The 18,483-nt window shown below is 47.3% G+C and overlaps 7 protein-coding genes across 7 annotated transcripts; 1 reads left to right on the top strand and 6 right to left on the bottom strand.

Annotated features, from left to right (window-relative positions):
- Nucleotides 1–370: 370 nt before the first annotated feature.
- On the bottom strand, nucleotides 371–633 carry C8R40DRAFT_1040780 (ATPase, V0 complex, subunit E1/e2; the record flags this gene model as incomplete). The annotated part of the gene is made up of 2 exons (XM_046223944.1): nucleotides 371–482; nucleotides 539–633. The coding sequence occupies 2 exons, from the start codon at nucleotides 631–633 to the stop codon at nucleotides 371–373; spliced, it is 207 nt and encodes a 68-aa protein (XP_046088283.1).
- A 70-nt stretch (nucleotides 634–703) lies between these two features.
- On the bottom strand, nucleotides 704–3,532 carry C8R40DRAFT_1248360 (uncharacterized protein). The gene is made up of 8 exons (XM_046233657.1): nucleotides 3,324–3,532; nucleotides 3,049–3,274; nucleotides 2,573–2,975; nucleotides 2,345–2,519; nucleotides 2,097–2,291; nucleotides 1,942–2,041; nucleotides 1,225–1,889; nucleotides 704–1,166 (listed from the first exon to the last, which is right to left on the bottom strand). Exons 1-8 carry the CDS (start codon nucleotides 3,501–3,503, stop codon nucleotides 852–854), a joined length of 2,259 nt encoding a protein of 752 aa, XP_046088282.1. The 5' UTR covers nucleotides 3,504–3,532; the 3' UTR covers nucleotides 704–851.
- A 57-nt stretch (nucleotides 3,533–3,589) lies between these two features.
- C8R40DRAFT_62115 (uncharacterized protein) lies at nucleotides 3,590–4,731 on the bottom strand. Its single transcript, XM_046235667.1, has one exon. It carries the CDS (start codon nucleotides 4,485–4,487, stop codon nucleotides 3,675–3,677), a length of 813 nt encoding a protein of 270 aa, XP_046088281.1. The 5' UTR covers nucleotides 4,488–4,731; the 3' UTR covers nucleotides 3,590–3,674.
- C8R40DRAFT_1248355 (uncharacterized protein) lies at nucleotides 4,636–5,325 on the bottom strand (the record flags this gene model as incomplete). The annotated part of the gene is made up of 2 exons (XM_046233656.1): nucleotides 4,636–5,205; nucleotides 5,260–5,325. 2 exons carry the CDS (start codon nucleotides 5,320–5,322, stop codon nucleotides 4,636–4,638), a joined length of 633 nt encoding a protein of 210 aa, XP_046088280.1.
- Nucleotides 5,326–6,268: 943 nt separating this feature from the next.
- C8R40DRAFT_1159716 (MIF4G-domain-containing protein) lies at nucleotides 6,269–8,745 on the top strand (the record flags this gene model as incomplete). Its single annotated transcript, XM_046229923.1, has 11 exons — nucleotides 6,269–6,488; nucleotides 6,523–6,622; nucleotides 6,677–6,747; nucleotides 6,805–6,933; nucleotides 6,987–7,223; nucleotides 7,273–7,369; nucleotides 7,422–7,561; nucleotides 7,619–7,878; nucleotides 7,940–8,035; nucleotides 8,092–8,364; nucleotides 8,419–8,745. 11 exons carry the CDS (start codon nucleotides 6,269–6,271, stop codon nucleotides 8,743–8,745), a joined length of 1,950 nt encoding a protein of 649 aa, XP_046088279.1.
- A 9-nt stretch (nucleotides 8,746–8,754) lies between these two features.
- On the bottom strand, nucleotides 8,755–9,692 carry C8R40DRAFT_1040991 (uncharacterized protein; the record flags this gene model as incomplete). The annotated part of the gene is given in 6 exon segments (XM_046223964.1): nucleotides 8,755–8,842; nucleotides 8,904–8,970; nucleotides 9,030–9,475; nucleotides 9,496–9,503; nucleotides 9,520–9,592; nucleotides 9,646–9,692. The coding sequence occupies 6 exon segments, from the start codon at nucleotides 9,690–9,692 to the stop codon at nucleotides 8,755–8,757; spliced, it is 729 nt and encodes a 242-aa protein (XP_046088278.1).
- Nucleotides 9,693–12,962: 3,270 nt separating this feature from the next.
- On the bottom strand, nucleotides 12,963–13,495 carry C8R40DRAFT_1168521 (uncharacterized protein; the record flags this gene model as incomplete). Its single annotated transcript, XM_046231199.1, has 2 exons — nucleotides 12,963–13,067; nucleotides 13,127–13,495. The coding sequence occupies 2 exons, from the start codon at nucleotides 13,493–13,495 to the stop codon at nucleotides 12,963–12,965; spliced, it is 474 nt and encodes a 157-aa protein (XP_046088277.1).
- Nucleotides 13,496–18,483: the final 4,988 nt, after the last annotated feature.

The following is an 18,483-nucleotide window of genomic DNA, read 5'->3' as shown; positions in this document are numbered from 1 at the left end:
TCCCGCAGGATTGACGATGAATACCAGTCGCAGTGATTAACCTCATCTTAAACGGTTAAAGTAGTACCCGAAAGTATCACGGACAGATCACGGAGTCCAGTTAGTGTGATTTAGGCCGACTAGGCGTCCACAAGTTGATTGATATTCAAATATGGCGAATGTCCATTGTAAGAATCATTGCAAATATGTAAAATTACACTACCATGCAAAGTAAGTTGAGTGAAATACAAAAAAAAGATTGAAACAAGCAAGGCGCACCGAATGGTATAATATGACTATTTTCAAACGTCCTTCCTTCCCGCGAGACATTACGATTCCCCCTTCAAAGTCTTCGTCGGTGCTAACGTGAAATTATTGAGGACGATGACTTCTAGGCAGTACTAGGCGGCGTACCAATAAGCGGATGCAACTGCGCCAGATAAGTAACCATCCACATTAAGTAACATGCCGCGAGAGCAAGCATAAGAGACGTTCGTATGAGACTGTAAGGAGATTAACCAACAAGTCTTTGCAATGATAGGTCAGGAGTAAAGCGTACACTTGTTGAGGCCCTTTGGGTGTGAATAGGGCAGCACAGGCCATGAGCCCCACGGCGATGACAAGTACAAATAGTATGGGAAGTACGGAAGGCATGAAGAGGGGAGACCGATTGTGGTTGCTGGCGTCGCAGAAGAGAAGCGTGGGACAATCATTATTACTCATTGGGCCGCATCTCAATGATCTCATGTGCTGGGCGTGTCCCACACTGAGAGGTATTATACACAAACTTTCATATACATATCCCTAGGTTGGCAAGTAAGATAAATGAGTACTGACGTAGAGAACACTATAGTAAAGACGGCAATAAAGGATTATGTTTCCTTTGGATCCGGAAATACATCTACTGGTGGAGGATCCGACGGCGAGAGCGCAATTTTCTCGTTTAGAACAATATTTTCAACCTCTCCACCTTTGATTTCATCCCCGCCATCTGTTGCTTCTTCGACAACGAACCCTTCCTCCCTTAACACCGACCACGTCCGCTCCTTCACGTCCCAGTTCTCCGCTAACGAAACCATCTTCAAGATCTGCCCCTCATGTGAAGTATGTAACGTGCGCCGACATGACCGCGTAATGAAGGAGGAGAGTAGATGTAATGGCCAGGATGAGGGAAGCGTTTGAATCACCTGATTGAGGATGCGATGGGATGAGGACAAGTGAAAGAGGGAAGCTCAGATTACTTACATCGCAAACGTCCAGATGAACACCTTGAGAATTTAGCAGGCGTGCGACCTGTACTTGTTGTACTTGCTCCTGATCGATTCTACCGCTGGGTTGTTTCTCCGCATCGCCGATGCTCATATAAACCTCCAACAACATCCGTAGTAATGTACCGTTCGAGACTCCCTTCTCTTCTGAAGCATCCTTGCTCGTTGCTATCACAACACCCTTCCAATTACTCAAACCCTCGGTGTTTTCTGCAATTGAACGACATAGACGTGTGGGGATGACCTGTCTTTCTCCGTTTGAGCCAGGTCCGTTGTTGCCTGTACAATAAGCCTCCGCAGAGACTGCATCTCCGACTTCACGTACGAGACACTCAAGTACCGCGCGGTGATTGCCCAGTTTAGATTCCAGGACGGCGAGCTCGAGACTAAGTAGCGGTTTATGTTTCCCCTTGGCTGTTTTGATGTGCTTGTCCGACGCGCTGAGAATCCGCTCTTTGACGACACTCACATCGTACAGTCCGGATACTTGTAGGAAAAGGAGCGTTTTGAGCCGTGCACGCTTTGAAGGGGAATCGGGGGTTGTAGAGGCAAAGTAGGATATGAATGGGAGAGGTGTGGAAGTAGTAACAGCAGGGGATGTGCTGGATGAAGAGGAGGAGGAAGAGGAAAAATATGAGGAGGCTACAGTCATATTATGAGGTCGGGTGTATCATCACTTAGCCAAATGATGTACCTTTCGCCCTCCAAAGCTTCTCTATCCCCTCTTCCGCTTGCAAATAGCCCATCAATTCGTCGATGCAGGCAGTAGCATATTCCATGTGGATATCTCGGGCCTATGTCAGAATCAACGGTTGATCAGGGTAGCTTCTGGAAAGGGAAGCCACGTACTTTACTACCTCGCTGTAAGATGAGATATTCCAGGTATTGGAGCGCTGCCGTGGGGTTTATTTCTCTGATACCGAAGAGAAGGTTTTTGTCTTCTGCGTCAAGGTTAGCATCGGAATCAGGGTTCGAAATGCTCTTGTTGTTGTGGTGACGTCTACCACTCGTGCGGGCTGGAGAAGAGCGAGAGGATATAAGGAGCTGATACCAGACCAGTCAGGTGCCGAAATCAAGGATGGGGTTGGGGAACAAACCTTCAAACCTTCTTTTGGAACCCGCTTCTCGTGCATGAGCCAGAGGGCCCACTTCTGCGTTAGTTGTGTATATGTCGCTGACTTGTCGGGTCGTTCGTTCAACTTGTGTAGGTAGACGACCATGGCCCCTACAGGATCGGAAATATCTTCGTCTGACCACTCTCCATCAATCAACCTGACCAGTGATAAATTAACACGCGAATGATATGGAGAAGGAGTTAGACTCACTTTGCCCAAATTTCTAACAGTTTATGGTGGTTTCCCATCTGCAGATGTAGTTCACAAAGCGCATTATACTGGCCGTTCTCAACCAACATTGTTTCCACCTCGGGCAAGACGATATAATGAGTTTCTTGTAAGAGCGCATAGAGGTCTTTGGTTTTCTCGCTTCTAGCGAATAGTTTGACTAGTACTGTGTCTACGACAGCATACTCGTCTTGCCGATTAGGTGAGGTCGACCCCCCTCCGCTTTGATTCTCTAAAACTCGTCGGGTCCTGCATTTCCTCAAATACGCCTCGAGCATATCCTCCGCAGCTATGAGCAGAATCTTGCGCAGCTCGGATGTGGATGGTGCTTCACGGGTATTTGGAGAAAGATGCGGAGAGTAGTTCCTAACTAGGTTGGCGGCAACTGATTAGTTTGCATGAGGGAAAACATAATTCAAGTCGTCGGATGGGAGCAATGGTATGGAATGAACACTCACTAATTTCTTCCACTGAACTCTCAGGCGGCATATGTTCTGCTACACCAGCAAACATATCAACTGTGTTATCTACTCCATTGAGTTCTCCACGTAGATTTGGGAAATAGCTAACAAGGACACGCGGGTCGAGACCACCCTCGAAGAGGTGTTTCCCTGCGTCTTCGAATAATGTTTCTTTGAAACATTGGAAACCTATTCGTTGATAGATATACTGGAGCTGTTCTGCCTATGGGCAGCTCAGTGACTGTAATGGCTTATTAGTTGTTAGTACGCACCTCGGCCTCGTCAATATTCACACCGCCATAAAGCTGTCTTCTCCGTTCCTGGTCGGCCAAGTCCGCTGCATGTGGGATCCGATGACTTTCAAGTAAAGATTCAACTTGAGATATAAGTGTAGCTGGGACCAGAGATTGTACAGAGTGGCGTCCTAGTAAGAGCAGAAGAGAACGAGACATGCATTCGTAAAGATAGCGGAAGAAACGTGAGAAAATTTGACAGCAAGATATTTATTACAAGGTCAAATCGTAAGTAACACAGGATGAGTATCCCTAAATATTCTAGAGTACGATGTTAGAGGCATTATAGTCATACACGGGGCATGCGTCCATAGCGGTACAAGAACCCAGCTAATCCGAATCAGAAAGTTCCAATATATCGTCCGTTGCGACCATAATCGGTGGAACGCCTCTGCGTTGTCGTACATGTCGCGTGGGGGCCGGAACGTTCTCTTTATCATCCTCGTCGTCATCTTCGACAGTGATTACTTCTGAATGCACAACCGAGAACGACGCCGAGTGATCCGTCGTAGAGCCTCTGCCCGTGCTCGTAGATACCACTGAAGCAGTTGATAAGGATTTCATGCCAACTGCAAGTTCCACCTTATCAATTTCGTCGTAAAAAGAAGAAGGCAGCTCCTCGAACATGTCATCATCGTAGTCACTTTCTGTTGCTTTCTCTTTGCCCTTTCCTGCTGAAGGTGATGGTGGTTTCGCAGAAGAGGTGCTAGATCGCGCGCGCGCAGGTATGGGTCTCATAGGCCTGTTCCTGCTCTCCCATGTTGTGTTTTCGTCTTCATCGTCACTGTCGATTACAATTGGTCCGCGTACAGCAGGGGATAATGGCAGAGCTTGACGAACGGCATTGATAGAGCTTGAAGCTCGATTTGGAACGGTTTCTTTGAACAAAGCCGACGAAATAACATCATTGTGTGGAAGGGTATTGCCACGATTAGCGGTGGAAGCTGAAGCATTTGGAATACGTCGTCTTCGAGGCTGATCTTCGTCATCGGAGTGAGGGTGTGCACTACCAACGAGAGTGGGAGACGGGGGAGGGGAAATTTCGCGCAAAGGCGATCTGACATTCCCCGTGTTCGGTACTGGTGGTGCTAGGAGAACAGCCTGTACTGCTGGATCTACATCAAGTTCTGGTAGTCTGGGCATGTCGACAATGTAAGAAGTAAGTCAGGCATCCAATAACTTACTCACCCGAGTCTTCGTCTTAATCCATGCGCGAATTCCGCTTCTTGGTTTACCTCTCGATCCGAGACCGAATGCCCTTTGATCGTAATATTCCGCGGTTCAAGAAATATTATTCCCCTGCGTACTTCGGCATTCTGAATCTGCAACTACATACAGTACGGATACCATCACGTAAGAACCGCACTTTCTCATTCACAGGAGTTCTGCCACTCACTTTGTATCCGAGAGGCGTGTGACCGAGGGTAAGTTCATGTATTGGGCGATATTCGGCGGCTCGCAATGTCGTCGCACCGTCGCTCAATTCCAGCCTCAACATTGAACGGGTATAATTTGGGATTGGCCCTTCACCCTCAACTTCACCGTCTGCCTCACCCTCTTGTTCTTCGCCTGCATCTCTTCTTTCTTCCCTGATAAGACGCGTCTTGTGCAAGCTATACGCGCTGACTCCAACATCCGTGATTGCTTCAATTTGCACGAGAATAGGAGGTCCAGTCAGCTTGGAATACGCAGTATTGATGTTTGCGACGTTGTTTGGTATACCGGTGCCATGCAACATAGAGTCGCGTAAGTCGGATTCAAGCAACTGTATTTCGACTTCTTCGATGATCTTTTGCATATCAGTGGCTGGGTTCATATTCTTCTCGGTAACGATCCAGTCGTAACATGCTTGAAGCCACTCCTACAAATAAATGAATCGAGATTCGCCGTGGTAAACGTGACAGTGGGCTCTTACAGGATCAATGTGGGGTTTGGGATAGTGATGCTTCAACCAGTTGGTTATCGCTTCTGGGGGCATCAAGAAGAACGCGAGGGTTGAAAGTAAGAATTGAAGAGAATCTATTGAAACGCGTTTTATTCAATACCTTAGCCTACCGAGAACAAAGCACGGTCACGTTGGTGCTAACGTAACCCACTACATAATTTCGCCTATAGGCAAACTAAATTCCGATGAAAACCTCCACAACCCGATTGCCCTCCAGCCTTCTTGAGCAGATCCAAGAGTCGGATGGTGCGTTGAGCTGTTCTTTCATGTAAAAAGTGCTGAGGGCAGTTTAGGCACCACTCACAGTAATAGACGTCGATCTCAAAAGCCATCTAGAAAGGAATCCCGCAAACAACTGCGAGCTGAGAGAAAACACCGGAAGGCTGAATTCTTCTCCAACCACAATCTGAAACGGCCTGCAGCACCCGCAGCCGACTCCCCTCCCAAAAAGAAGGTCAAATTCAACGTAGACGATCCTCAAAAACCAGCTTCATTGCCTAAAGCTTCTATCAGTAAATTAAAGAACAAGGTTTCCCTTGAATCGAATGGAACAGACGATGCAAAAGCTGCACCGAAAGCCACCGCTCTTGAAAGATTAGGATCCAAGCAAAGCAAGAGTTTGTCGTTGACGACGCCCATACGTACTCAGCAGGAAAAGAAGGAAGATGCTTACATCGCCTATTTGGAAGCCAAACTTGGCTATTCGAAGGGCAAAAAGGCCAAGCGGTTGGATGACGGGCTAGATGGTACGTCGCTGCCAAGTGTTCTTCGTTGTGAAAATGAACCTCATTATTCGACAGATCTTTTCGACTTTGCCGATTCCTTGGAGCATCCTTTCATAGTAAGACTTGCGCATGAAAGAGATTATCTCGTACCGCACTAATGGTAATGATAGAACGGAAAAGATGAGCTACGTTACCACGTAGACGAATCCGAACCCGAAGAGGACTCAGAGGACTCAAGAGAAGATGATGAAGGCATGGAAAATGAAGATCTAGGAGGTGAAGAGGAAGATGAAGATGTTGGTGATTTACAGAAATTGGAACATGGAGCTTCTGATGCAGAGGGAGAAGGTGAGGAGGATGAATGGCATGGAATTGGACAACGAGAATCAACCGACGGGATCTCAGACGAGGACACGAGTGAAGTGCCTGAAGTTTTCGTCCCGTCTTCTGCCCCTAGCGCGTATTTCCTCTCAAGTTATTGGAATAACGCTCACATATCATCCATTAGCTACACGATATGTTCCTCCACATTTGCGTGTAAAAGATGAAAACAAGGGCTCTGAAGAACAAATTAGACTCATCAGGCAGATCAAAGGTTTCTTGAATCGGTTTGTGAATGAATAGTCCTCCTTTTGACATTATTCAACTGTCATTGTTCATAGCATGAGCGAGCAGAATATTTCATCGATACTGGATAGTATAGAGGAAACCTATCGCAATTTTCGACGACATGGCAAGTGTTCACTGGATTTTTTCGCTTTCTCTTATCATCCTCATACATTGGTTTTAGATGTAACATCGACCATCACCACCCTCATCATTGACAGCATAAGCTCTCGTTCAATTCTTTTAGACTCGTATGTTGTGCTTCATGCAGCTTTTGTGTCTAGTTTACACAAGATAGTAGGAGTCGAGTTTGGTCAGTCTTTTCTCATTCGACTGAAACAAATGTTGAGTATTTGCTTTTCCTAGCGGCATACTTTGTACAGAATGTAGTTCTATCTTATGAACAACATATCGCGACTCTTTCTTCTCTTGAAGAAAATGTAGAAGACAAAGGGAAAGAAGCGTCGAACCTCGTCGTTCTATTGTCGGAGCTATACAATTTTCAAGTCATTTCATGTGTCTTGATATTCGATATAATACGGACACTTCTGAAAAACGAAGTTCACGAATTCCAAGTCGAGTTGCTGTTGAAACTTGTTCGAAGTGAGCTGCTTCCCTTTCTCCTGAACAAACGGTATTGACACTAGTGTAGATTCCGGACAACAACTACGGGCGGACGATCCTCTTGCTTTGAAGGATATCATTCAAATCGTCCAAGAAAAAATTGACAAACAGGAAGATGCTCTATCGTATGGGAACTCGTTAAGTCGGCATTTCACAGATACTCATCGCTACTCGCAGATCGCGAACGCGTTTTATGCTTGAAACCCTTCATAATCTAAAAGTAAACAAAGTCAAGCGTCTAGGCACACAAAATCAGGGGGGCGAAGCCGTCGAACGAATGAAGAAGTTCCTTGTTGGTATTAATAAAAAACGGCATGGTCAGAATTATGTTTGTCATTTTTTTTTGCCGTGTTCACTGACTAAAATACACATAGTCCTCGCACATGAACCCTTACGTGTAACACTCGATGATCTTCATTCTGCTGAAACGAAGGGGAAATGGTGGCTGGTCGGCGCTGCTTGGGGCGGAGATCCCTTGGTCGACAGGCAGCAAGGAAATGGTCAAGCCGCTGCTCCAAATCCTACTCAGAATGGAGATAACACCACCAGTAGTGCTCTACTAAAGCTAGCAAAGGAACATGGTATGAATACAGACATCCGGAGAAGCATCTTTGTCGTTTTAATGAGTAGTGATGTGAGTTGTTATGTTTGGTCCAAGGCCTGCAATATTGATGCTCATTGTCGGTCCTCTTCAGGATTACGTCGACGCCTGCGAACGTCTATCTCAGCTAAACCTGACCGAAGTTCAGCAGCGGGAGATAGTCCGCGTCGTGTTGCATTGCTGTGGGAACGTCAGTCAATTTTCGAATATCCTCACTTCATAGTTGGTAGCTAAAACAAGTTGCAGGAGAAAGCTTACAATCCTTACTACGTCTTGGTTTGCCAACATCTCTGCACCATCTCGCATTCATACAAGATTACCTTGCAGTATTGCCTGTGGGATTTCTTCCGAGATCTTGGTGAGACCAACGTCGGAGGTGCGGAGGTGATCAAAGGTTTGCAAGAGGGAGGTGGCGATAATTTTGGAGTTAAATCGATATCATCAACAAGAATTAAGAACATAGCAAAAGCCTATGCTTGGTGGATTGCGAAGGACTCTGTTACGCTTGCTGTTCTGAAGGTTCGCATGAGGTCCGCGCTTTGAGAAGAATCTACTCACCACCCTATTCTCTAGCCAATCGACTTCACGATGTTGAAGTCTCAAACTCAGATGTTCTTGCATCAGCTTTTCATCTATTTGTTTCTCAGCAGTCAATCGAAATCTCCTCTCATAAGCGCCAATACCTCATCGTCTCGGAACAGATCGTCCATCGAGGAAGTGTTCATCAAAGCTAGCCGATTACAAACGTTGGCTATGGGTTTGGTCTTTTTCTTATCCAAAAGACTTTCTCTGGCGGAAAATGATGAGGTTGATCAAGATATCACGAAGTTGGTGAAGTGGGGTACAGAAATTGCGAAAGATACACTACGGAGTAGACTAGATATTGTCCCTGATCTATAGGACGTTTTGTTACCGAGTTATCTTTTGGAATGCCACACTGGAGTACTTTGCGCCGTTTTGCCCGCCGAACGTGAATGTGGGATACTTGATGCTTGAACTGGCATTAATATGAGCTCGATGGAAACACTCCTTGCAGACCGAAAACAAGTTGAACACACTGATAAACGAGACCGCTGTCTTGCGTTGCGAAATTGGTCTTGAGCTCTTCCTCAGTAAAATTACATGCTGCAAAGACAGACTAGATAGTACTTCATAGCAATAGAGTCGAAGAAGACCGGTCTTACAAGTAATCAGAAAAAATCCGCCAGGTTTCAACAATCTCCCTACTCGAGAAGGGTACTGAAAGACGGGTGGTCTACCTAGCTCATCCTTCTCTCCTAGTGCGATTGCATCGTACGTTCCCTTATCTAAGAGGAGATCCCAGGAGTCTATCCGCCGAGAACTTTGATGCTCCTGTGAGATGGAAGGGGGATCTTGCATCAAGAAATCACAGGTGTCGAAAATAATCTCCTGCGCGCCCCGTTGCAGGGCTATACTTTTTGCCAGTTCAACAGCATCTGAGCTGTAATCAATACCACAAAGTCGTTTGGGAGAGTAATGTTCTTCCTCGTGAAGGGTGAAGAGCAGTGTGCCGTTCCCGCTACCTATTTCAAGAATCGTTGGATTGTCGGAGTATGGGACGTGTTCAGCGGTCCACTGAACCATCTTATACATGCTTTCTTCCCCAAACCTGTAATTTTGGCGTTAAACGGTTGAAACTAAAGAAAATGTGACGATGAACCAGATCTCGCCTTCATCGCCAATTTCTCGAAACGAAGCTAGTTCTCTAGCGTAGACTGAGTCCCAGCTAAATGGATCTAGGTCAGTATCAATTTGGTTGAGATACCAGAAAACGCCCACTGCTCCTTCGAGCCCAATTTCGAGGACTCAAACTCTATAGCATTCATGCTCAGTACAGTGACTCAGTACTCGATATCGACCGTTGGGCGTCCGATCCCGTTTGGGGCGCTTATCGCATTGCACAGCCATCTCATTCACAGCGCTCAGCTACATGCTCTCACCGCTCATCATTTCGCGGCTCATAATCACACTTATAATAATATGATCGAAAATCCACTTGTTTGCAGTGGAGATAATTCTCAGCGCTCCTGCCGCTAATAACCCACAAAGGTTGATTGACCACGACCACGAACTAATAGTCCGTTTGGCTGGTTTGTTCCTCAAGGCCTCATCCAGCAGCTCGATATAACAAATATCACATCTTGGCAAAAAGAGTTTTGATTGCTTAGCCAGTGCTACTACCAGTGACCAGGACTATCCATGCTCATCTTCGCCCAATCTAGTATCTTGAACTAACCCCACCGCGGCGGCATACACAAGAATGCTGCGACGCGTATCTCATCCATTCTTCAGCCTAGCGGACCCGATGCGTTCCTGCCTGTTCCTGCGCGTATGATATCATGATCCTTATCGTGGAATCAGACAGTGTCACTCCAGGACCCCTGATTATACCCTATGATCCCATATGAAATTTTTGCCTGATCCTGAGGGATTTTGTCCGAACCAAAAGTAGAATTTTGGGACGGACTTTTGTCCGAATTTCCCTCCAGCCATGGTATAAGCGCCCAAATTTTCCGACGCTGGCAGAGTGCAACTGGTTGTATATTTTGTTCATTGAATTTTCTTGTCCAATTTATGGTAAATTTTAGGGCGTCTTGTCCGAATTTTTCATTCTGGCTGCCGCCCATGGCGGTCTTTTGTCCGAATTTTCCTATGGCTACAGACCAAATTTGGGGGGGTGTCTTGTCCGAACCACTGTCTGGGATCATAGTGTATAATCAGGGGTCCTGTCACTCCGCACATCTGGCTCATAGGGGAGACTAGAACAAACGAAAAAGTGAATGTCATTGATTTGGATCATTTCCAGGGTTCAAGGTACGTCTTGTCATATCACGATATCAGTCTATGTACTGGTGTATACGCAAACACCTTTCACTCGTACCCTATTTTCTAGCGCCGATTTGATCCCATGTACGCCCGGGATGTTCACAAAGTGGAAGCAGCCCCGAAGCAGGCTGAAAAACCTCACGCAAATATACTGGTATGAGTGGAAGGAATTTGGTGAGCTGTCTTCGTTTTTCGGATCCCTGTTCTCAATGTCTCTTTCCTTATTACCTTTGATTTCCATTTCTTGTTGCTCGTTTCTCCATTCCCTCCTTCCTATTCCTTTTCCTCACATACACATGGCTGACCTCAGGTCTCTAGACTACAATACCACGAATGATTTGATGGTGCCCGAGAAATACGTGTTGAATGTGTCATAAAGTACGCAGCCCCTATCATTTTCCTTTTCTCACCGTCTCGACGCCTTTACTTGTACGATACATCATCCCATCACTGTCAAACCCCCATCGATTACTGATCCATCGATTACTGATCCACCTGACCCATCTTCTCCTTCTATTGGCTTCCGCCACCTTCCTTGTTCCTAAACTGTACAGTATTACATCGTTGTTTCTCGCAGACCGGATTATGTATATATAGCCAACCCTCCACAGCCTGGTCCCTTATCTTGACCTCTCTGTCATTATCTGGGACCAGGTATGTGCTTACTTATTATTACCTATGACTACGATACTCAATATATCTCTGTCATTATCTGGGACCAGCCTGCCGCCGTTCTGCTTAGTCGCTCCGCCTTGTTGCCTTGTCCAGTTGCTCCGCCTCACCGTTCTGCTTAGTCGCTCCGCTTTCCCGCTCCGTTAGTCACTCCGCCTCTGCCGCTTCGTGACAGAATGCTCCTTCGTATTCAAGGAGAAAAGAGACGAGGTTGAACGCAACATGTCACACTCGATTCTGCAACACTTTCCCAGTTTATTTGTAAGTCCCATTGGAAAGAAACTCGTTTGTCTTATATGCATCGAAGTATAACATTGGATTGACATACATAAGAATGTAGTTATTGCATCCTATACCCGTCGAGATGCCAGGTCGTGAATGAGATTCGGAGAAGCTGAATCTCTGACGTGCACAGATTCGAATGCATCGTTCACTGGTTCCATGGTAATTGGGCGAATATTCTGTCGCTGTCCACAGGTTTGTCAGTCATGTTTGGATGGAGGGCGATATTGTTGACCTTACCGAAAATGACTGATTACGGCGATCTGTGACGGGAGGATTCATAAGCTGAGAAGCTTTAGATTTTACTAATGGCCATTGCAGATATAATTTGGGGTGCCGTTTACTACAGCCAATGTAAATTTCTTCCCCTGTACGGTCGAACGAATATCGAAGAAAAATGTGATACCACTCTTTCTCTCCATACCTCCAATGGAGGTCAAAATTCCTGATCTTTCTGGCGTATTCACCACCTCTGTGATGGGGTGTGCAAGGATCCCAGTCAATGATTGATGATATCATCCCATTTTTGTCAACGAGGACGTTCCTTGGCACCAGGTCATTGTGAGTAAGGCCTAGGTCGGCAAGTTCACGAACTATGTGATCCATCGTTTGCGTCAATTGCCATGGCATGAAGTTCATCCCCAACTGATCCATCTCGATTGCAAGGGTGGAATGCGGGATTCTCTCCATCAAGATATACGAGCAATTGCCCGATCGTCCGTAGCGCAGTACACGGGGAACCGGAAGCCTAGTGCGGGCTAAGTCCATGTTTGCAACTATGACAGAAACATCTATCAAGTAAGAGAACAGCTTGAGGACCTTGTCCTCGTCGACCCAGTACATGGCCCTAGGATGAAGATCCCTGAAGATTTCGACAGACGAAAATTCTGCTAGATCGTGCGGATCCATATGCAGATCTTCAAGTTCATATCTGTCTTCTCTGAGCTCCCAACCTATTCCGAAATCGTGAGTCGAAAACGGTGGGGCAGAACGGCTGCGAGGTTTGCTTTGCATGATTCGGACCAGATTCGGACTGTAATTATAATAAGTGAAAAATGTCAAGCACGAGATATTTAATCTGTCCACCTCGTGTAAGTAAATCAGCGCTCAGCGCCCAGCTATAGCCTGCTATACATACTTAGCTGCGTTTTGCTTAGTTTACTGATGTTCAAACGTTCATGCCATTGACAGTGACACAGGTTACTGCACAAGTCTCAATGTATGAGCGCGCGATACTATGTAAGGTCAATAAGCATGGTACCCTTTCCGGGTCCCCTTTCCCTCACAGCTTAAGGAACCCCCAGCTAGATATTATACTATAGTATTTCAACGTTATGTTTCGTAGCAGCTGCATCACTTATGCGCATAGAATCGAACGTCGCATACACTGGTTCCGGAGTAATGGGACAAATTTTCTGTCGCTGAAAGTCCAGATAAAAAATGATTCAGTCTGACTTCAAGTTGGTAGTAAGTGACTCACCGAGAATGACTGATTGCGAGGGTCTTTTATGGGAGTCGAAACGAGCTGAGAAGCTTTGGATTTCACTAGCGGCCATTGTAGAAACAGTTGCGCATGCATTCTGCTGCAACCAATCATAATTTCCTCCCCTGTACGGTCGTACGCATATCGCAGAAAGATATGGTACCAGTCCTTTTCTCCAACCTCCATCGCATCAGGGCTGTTACGTCGGGTCTTTCTGGTATATTCGCCACCTGTGTGATGAGGTGTGCAAGAATCCCAGTCAATTATTGAAGATATGTTTCCATTGCTATCGACGAGGACGTTCCTTGGTACCAGGTCATTGTGAGTTAAGCCAAGGTCGGCTAGTTCACGGACTATGTAGTCCATCGTGCGCGCCAATTGCCACGGCATAGATTGGATTTGTCAAGTCCATGCCGCGGGCCTCCATTCAGCCGCTCGGGATTCCGAAGATCCATTCTTATTGTAATCTCTTCCTATTGTTCTTTCTCGCTACACTTATCCTTTCGTTCTAGTCTCTTATTATTGTCTTTACTCTTTCGTCCTAGTCTCTCCTTATTGTCTTTTACTCTACCCTGCAGGTACTACTCGTATAGCTCCTAGTAGTTAGTCTAGCGCTCCGCACCGATGCGCCGTTCCGTAGATATAAATACTGCCTGTACGCTACTGTAGTTCCTCAGTTTAATTATCAACTTAGATCAACTTAGATCTCCCTTCTCAACTTAGCTCTTCTTTAAGTCTTCTGGCTCAACGCCTTGAAGTACGTCCTCCTTGAACCTTAGGACTTTAACGTCCTCTGGTCCGCTCCTCGTCATCGGCGATACCGCCGCTCCGACCTGGCTGCTACTTAGCTCCTCTCTCTCTACTCTCGCTCTCCGGGGACTAACGGCGTAACGGCGGTGTTGTTAATAACTTCACTACTGTCCCACTCGTCTTCCGCACTTAGGCACCTTGTAGCTTTGGCACGGTTACTCGGTGTACATGATCTTAACAGTATAATTAAACTCAATCCGTTAACGTCGTACTGACATATCATTTTTATGCCTCCGAAAACTCGAGCTCAATCTAGAGCTAACTCCGAAGAAAACACTTTCTTCACTACAGCTCAATCATTTGCCCCATTCTCCGACTCTATCTCTGCTATCGGTCAACCACGTCGCCGTAATCGCGGTTTCGGTCCAGCTACAGTCCCAACTACGTCGACTCTTCCTGAAGCTATGGAAGAGGAACAACAATTCGAATACAGCACCTTGTACACTGGTGACGGACAACCTGTCCAAGTCTTGACCCCTCGCCGTGGACAACCCCCCGTGGTCGCCCCGGCTCGGGGCCGGTCTACTACTCGAATTGATTCCCCAATTCTCCAAGCCATAGCCCGCCGTACGGGTAAACAACCCCAACGTCGAGCTACTTCTGAATCTCCTCGTGACCCACCTCCTCATTTCGATTTGGACACCGGTGATCACGATGATCAAGACCCTCCTGTCGACCCCGACGATCCGGGCGCCGACAACAATCATGACGATCTGGATGACGATTCTGGCGGTTTACCGCGTGGTGAGCCTGGTGACCCCAGTGGACCTGGTGGTCCTGGTGGTCCCGGCGGTCCCGGCGGTCCTGGTGGACCTGGTGGACCTCGTTCTCCCATACCTCCTGACATCCCCAACGAGCAACGAGCTATGTTGGAACTCCTCTCGGGGTTCAAGGGTTCCATTGAGACCCTTGGTACCGTTCTCGCCGCTCTCGGCCGTCCCTCTGACAGCTCTGAATCCAAGAGCAAGGTCAAGGAGCCAGAGGTATTCGACGGTTCGGATCCCCGAAAACTCAAGACGTTCTTCGTCAATCTCGCCCTGGTCTTTAATGACCGTCCAAAGTACTTCACCGACCAAAGGAAGGTGAACTACACCCTTTCCTATCTCAGTGGGTCAGCCAAAGAATGGTTTGTCCCTGATATCCTCGACCCGGATCTCGACTCGCTGCCGGCCTGGACGTCCTCCTTCAAAGCCCTTGTAAAGGAGCTTCAGGACAATTTCGGCGTTTACGACGCCCAAGGCGAGGCCGAAGATTCTCTCGGTAATCTGAAGATGAAGGAAACCGAGAACATCCGGAAATACAACATCCGGTTCAACACCCTGGCTGCTAGTACCAACTGGGATTCTGCTGCCCTGAAATGGGCTTATGGACGAGGCTTAGCTGAACGCATTAAGGACGAAATGGCGCGTTTGCCCGAGCCGGCGACGCTCGCCGATTACCGTCAAGAAGTTCTTCGTATTGACAATCGTTATTGGAAACGCGAGGAAACTAGAAAGCGTGAGGCTGGTAAGCCTTTTGTTGCTCGGAACCCGAAGAAGGGTTCCTCGGACTTTAAGACTGGTTCTACTAACCAGCAAAACAACTCTCAGCCTTCTGGCTCTTCGGCGCCGTTCACGCCGAAGCCCAAACCCTTCTCTGGTGGTAAGCCTAACAACAATGGTAAGCCCCAGAATTCTTCGAATTCCGGCCAATCCGGCGGTCAGCGCCCCGCGTTCAACCATCTTGGTGCAGATGGGAAAGTCCTTCCCTCCGAGAAGGAAAGAAGGATGAAGAACAACCTTTGTCTCTTCTGCGGTGGTAAGCATCAGATTGCTGACTGCAATAAGCGAAAGGCCCGAGAATCGAAGGGCCGTGCTGCCGAGGTTGAAGAAACCCCCGAAGCAACCGTTGAGGTTGTTGAAGAGGAATCGGAAAACTAGTCCGCAGCTCTTGTTCCCCGGTACGAAACGGGAGCTGCGTTGATCAGGTTCGTACCTCACCTGGGGAGTTATATCTCAACGCGTCCGCTCTTTCCTCTATTGAACGATCTCTTGTAATATCTTTGACTACTGAATTTCCTTTGTCCGATTCGGCCGCGCCGGCCGAACCCATCTCTGCTCTTCTCAAATTTCCTACTCTTGTTGATTCTGGTTCTACTGACTCTTTCATCGATACTCGTTATGTTTCTCAAAATTCCATTCCTACGACCAAAATCTCTCCTGTTAATCTTCGTCTTTTTGATGGTTCATTATCTTCTAAACCCATTACCGATATGGCGAATATCGCCGTTCGGTTCCCTTCCGGCGAGCTGCTTCTATTACCCTTTTATGTTACACATTTAGATTCATCCTGTAAAGCAGTATTAGGTTACAGTTTCTTATCCCGCTACAATCCGTTGATTGACTGGGCATCTCGAAACATTACGTTCCGTAACACTTCACATTTTGATTCTCCACAGACGTCTGTGCCTTCTGCTATCAACACTGTTGTTGCAAAGGTCGCTGTTCCGCTACCGGAACCTTCGCCGTCGGTTTCACCGACAATTCTGGAGACCCCTCCTGGGGACTCACCTCGCTCTCGCTCTCGCTCCCGCTCTCGGACTTTACGGGCCAAGCCCCTTTTGTCCAAATTCCCCTTTGAACCCATCTATTCTTACCCTACGGTCTCTCAATTCGCTGCTCAACTGGAAACTCCCGAGGTCGACATTGCACTCGTCAGTGCTGCAGTCTTTAACAGGGCTTGCAAGGACGCTGGTATGGAACCCATTCTACTTCGTGCTATCCACTCAGAGGTCGCGGCCCGCGCCGCCGACCGCTCTTCCACCACTCCTACTGTCCCTCCACTCCATCCTTCTATCCCAGAAGAGTACGCGGAGTTTGCAGACGTCTTCGACGAGATTGCTGCAGATTCACTTCCTGAACATAGACCTTACGACCTGAAGATTGACTTGGAAGAAGGCGCTTCGCTGCCTCTCGGCCGTATTTATCCTTTGTCTGAAAAGGAGCTAGTCGCCCTTAAAGACTTTATTGACAAACAGCTGGCTACTGGTGCCATCACCCCATCATCCTCTCCTCACGGTGCTCCGGTCCTTTTTGTCCCGAAGAAAGACGGCAAACTTCGCCTTTGCGTCGATTTCCGTGGACTCAATCGTATCACCAAAAAGGATCGTTACCCACTCCCACTCATATCAGATCTCCTCGACGCTCCGAAAAGAGCTAAAATATACACCAAATTGGATCTCGCTCACGCTTATCATCTCGTCAGAATCGCTGAAGGTGACGAATGGAAGACCACCTTTCGGACCCGCTACGGCTCGTATGAATGGAAGGTTATGCCGTTCGGCCTTACGAACGCTCCTGCGGCTTTCCAGCGGTTTGTTAATGACATCTTCTCTGACATGCTCGATGTTTGTGTCATCGTCTATTTGGACGATATTCTAATCTACTCTGATACGCCAGAAGAACACCAAGAACACGTCAAGGAAGTTCTTCGGCGGTTACGCCATCATCGGCTTTACGCCAATCCCGAGAAGTGCGAATTCAATATGGATACTGTTGAGTATTTGGGTTATATTCTTTCTCCCGACGGATTGACTATGTCCAAGGAGAAAGTTCAAACAGTTCTAGAGTGGCCGGTCCCGAGGAAGGTTAAGGACATTCAGTCCTTCTTGGGTTTTGCAAATTTCTATCGTCGTTTTATTTATAATTATAGCGATATCGTTGTGCCGATGACTCGGCTTACCCGAAAAGGCGCTCCCTGGATCTGGGACAGCAGCTGTCAAGAGGCCTTCGAAAACCTCAAAATCGCTTTTACTTCTGCGCCGATACTGGCCCATTGGGAGCCGAATCGCCCACTTATCGTGGAGACCGACGCTTCCGATTACGCCATTGCGGCTATTCTTTCCATCCAATATGCTGACGGTGAAATTCATCCTCTAGCCTTCCTTTCCAGAACGCTTCATGCGGCGGAACTCAACTACGATACACACGACAAAGAGCTACTGGCCATCTTCGAGGCCTTTAAAGCTTGGCGTCATTATCTGGAAGGTTCGGGTGATCCGGTGGACGTCGTCACCGATCACAAGAATCTTGAGTATTTCTCTACTACCAAGGTTCTCACACGCCGACAGGTCCGATGGTCAGAATTTTTACATCAATTTAATATGGTCATTCGCTTCCGACCGGGGAAACTCGGCGAGAAACCCGATTCGATAACTAGACGCTGGGACGTCTACCCTAAAGAGGGGGATATCGGCTACGCCCAAGTGAACCCTCATAACTTTCGTCCTATCTTTACTAACGAACAACTCACTGCGTCTCTTCGAGCTACCTTCCTGGAAGGCCCAGCCTTACGAGCCTCGATTATCATGGATATCGAAGCCCTACACCAAGCTATCATTCTCGCCCTTCCCGCCGATCCGAGCTCCGTTGCTGGTTTGGAACTTGCTAAAGATCCTTCCAATGAACGTTGGAGCTTAGGTAGTGACAAGCTACTACGCCTTGACGACCGTATTTATGTTCCTAATCACGGCGATCTTCGTCTTCAAGTCCTTCGCTATTTCCATG

Source organism: Lentinula edodes (assembly GCF_021015755.1).
Source record: "Lentinula edodes strain Le(Bin) 0899 ss11 chromosome Unknown C8R40scaffold_10, whole genome shotgun sequence".
NCBI lineage: Eukaryota > Fungi > Basidiomycota > Agaricomycetes > Agaricales > Omphalotaceae > Lentinula > Lentinula edodes.
This window is presented reverse-complemented; position numbering and strand designations above follow the sequence as displayed.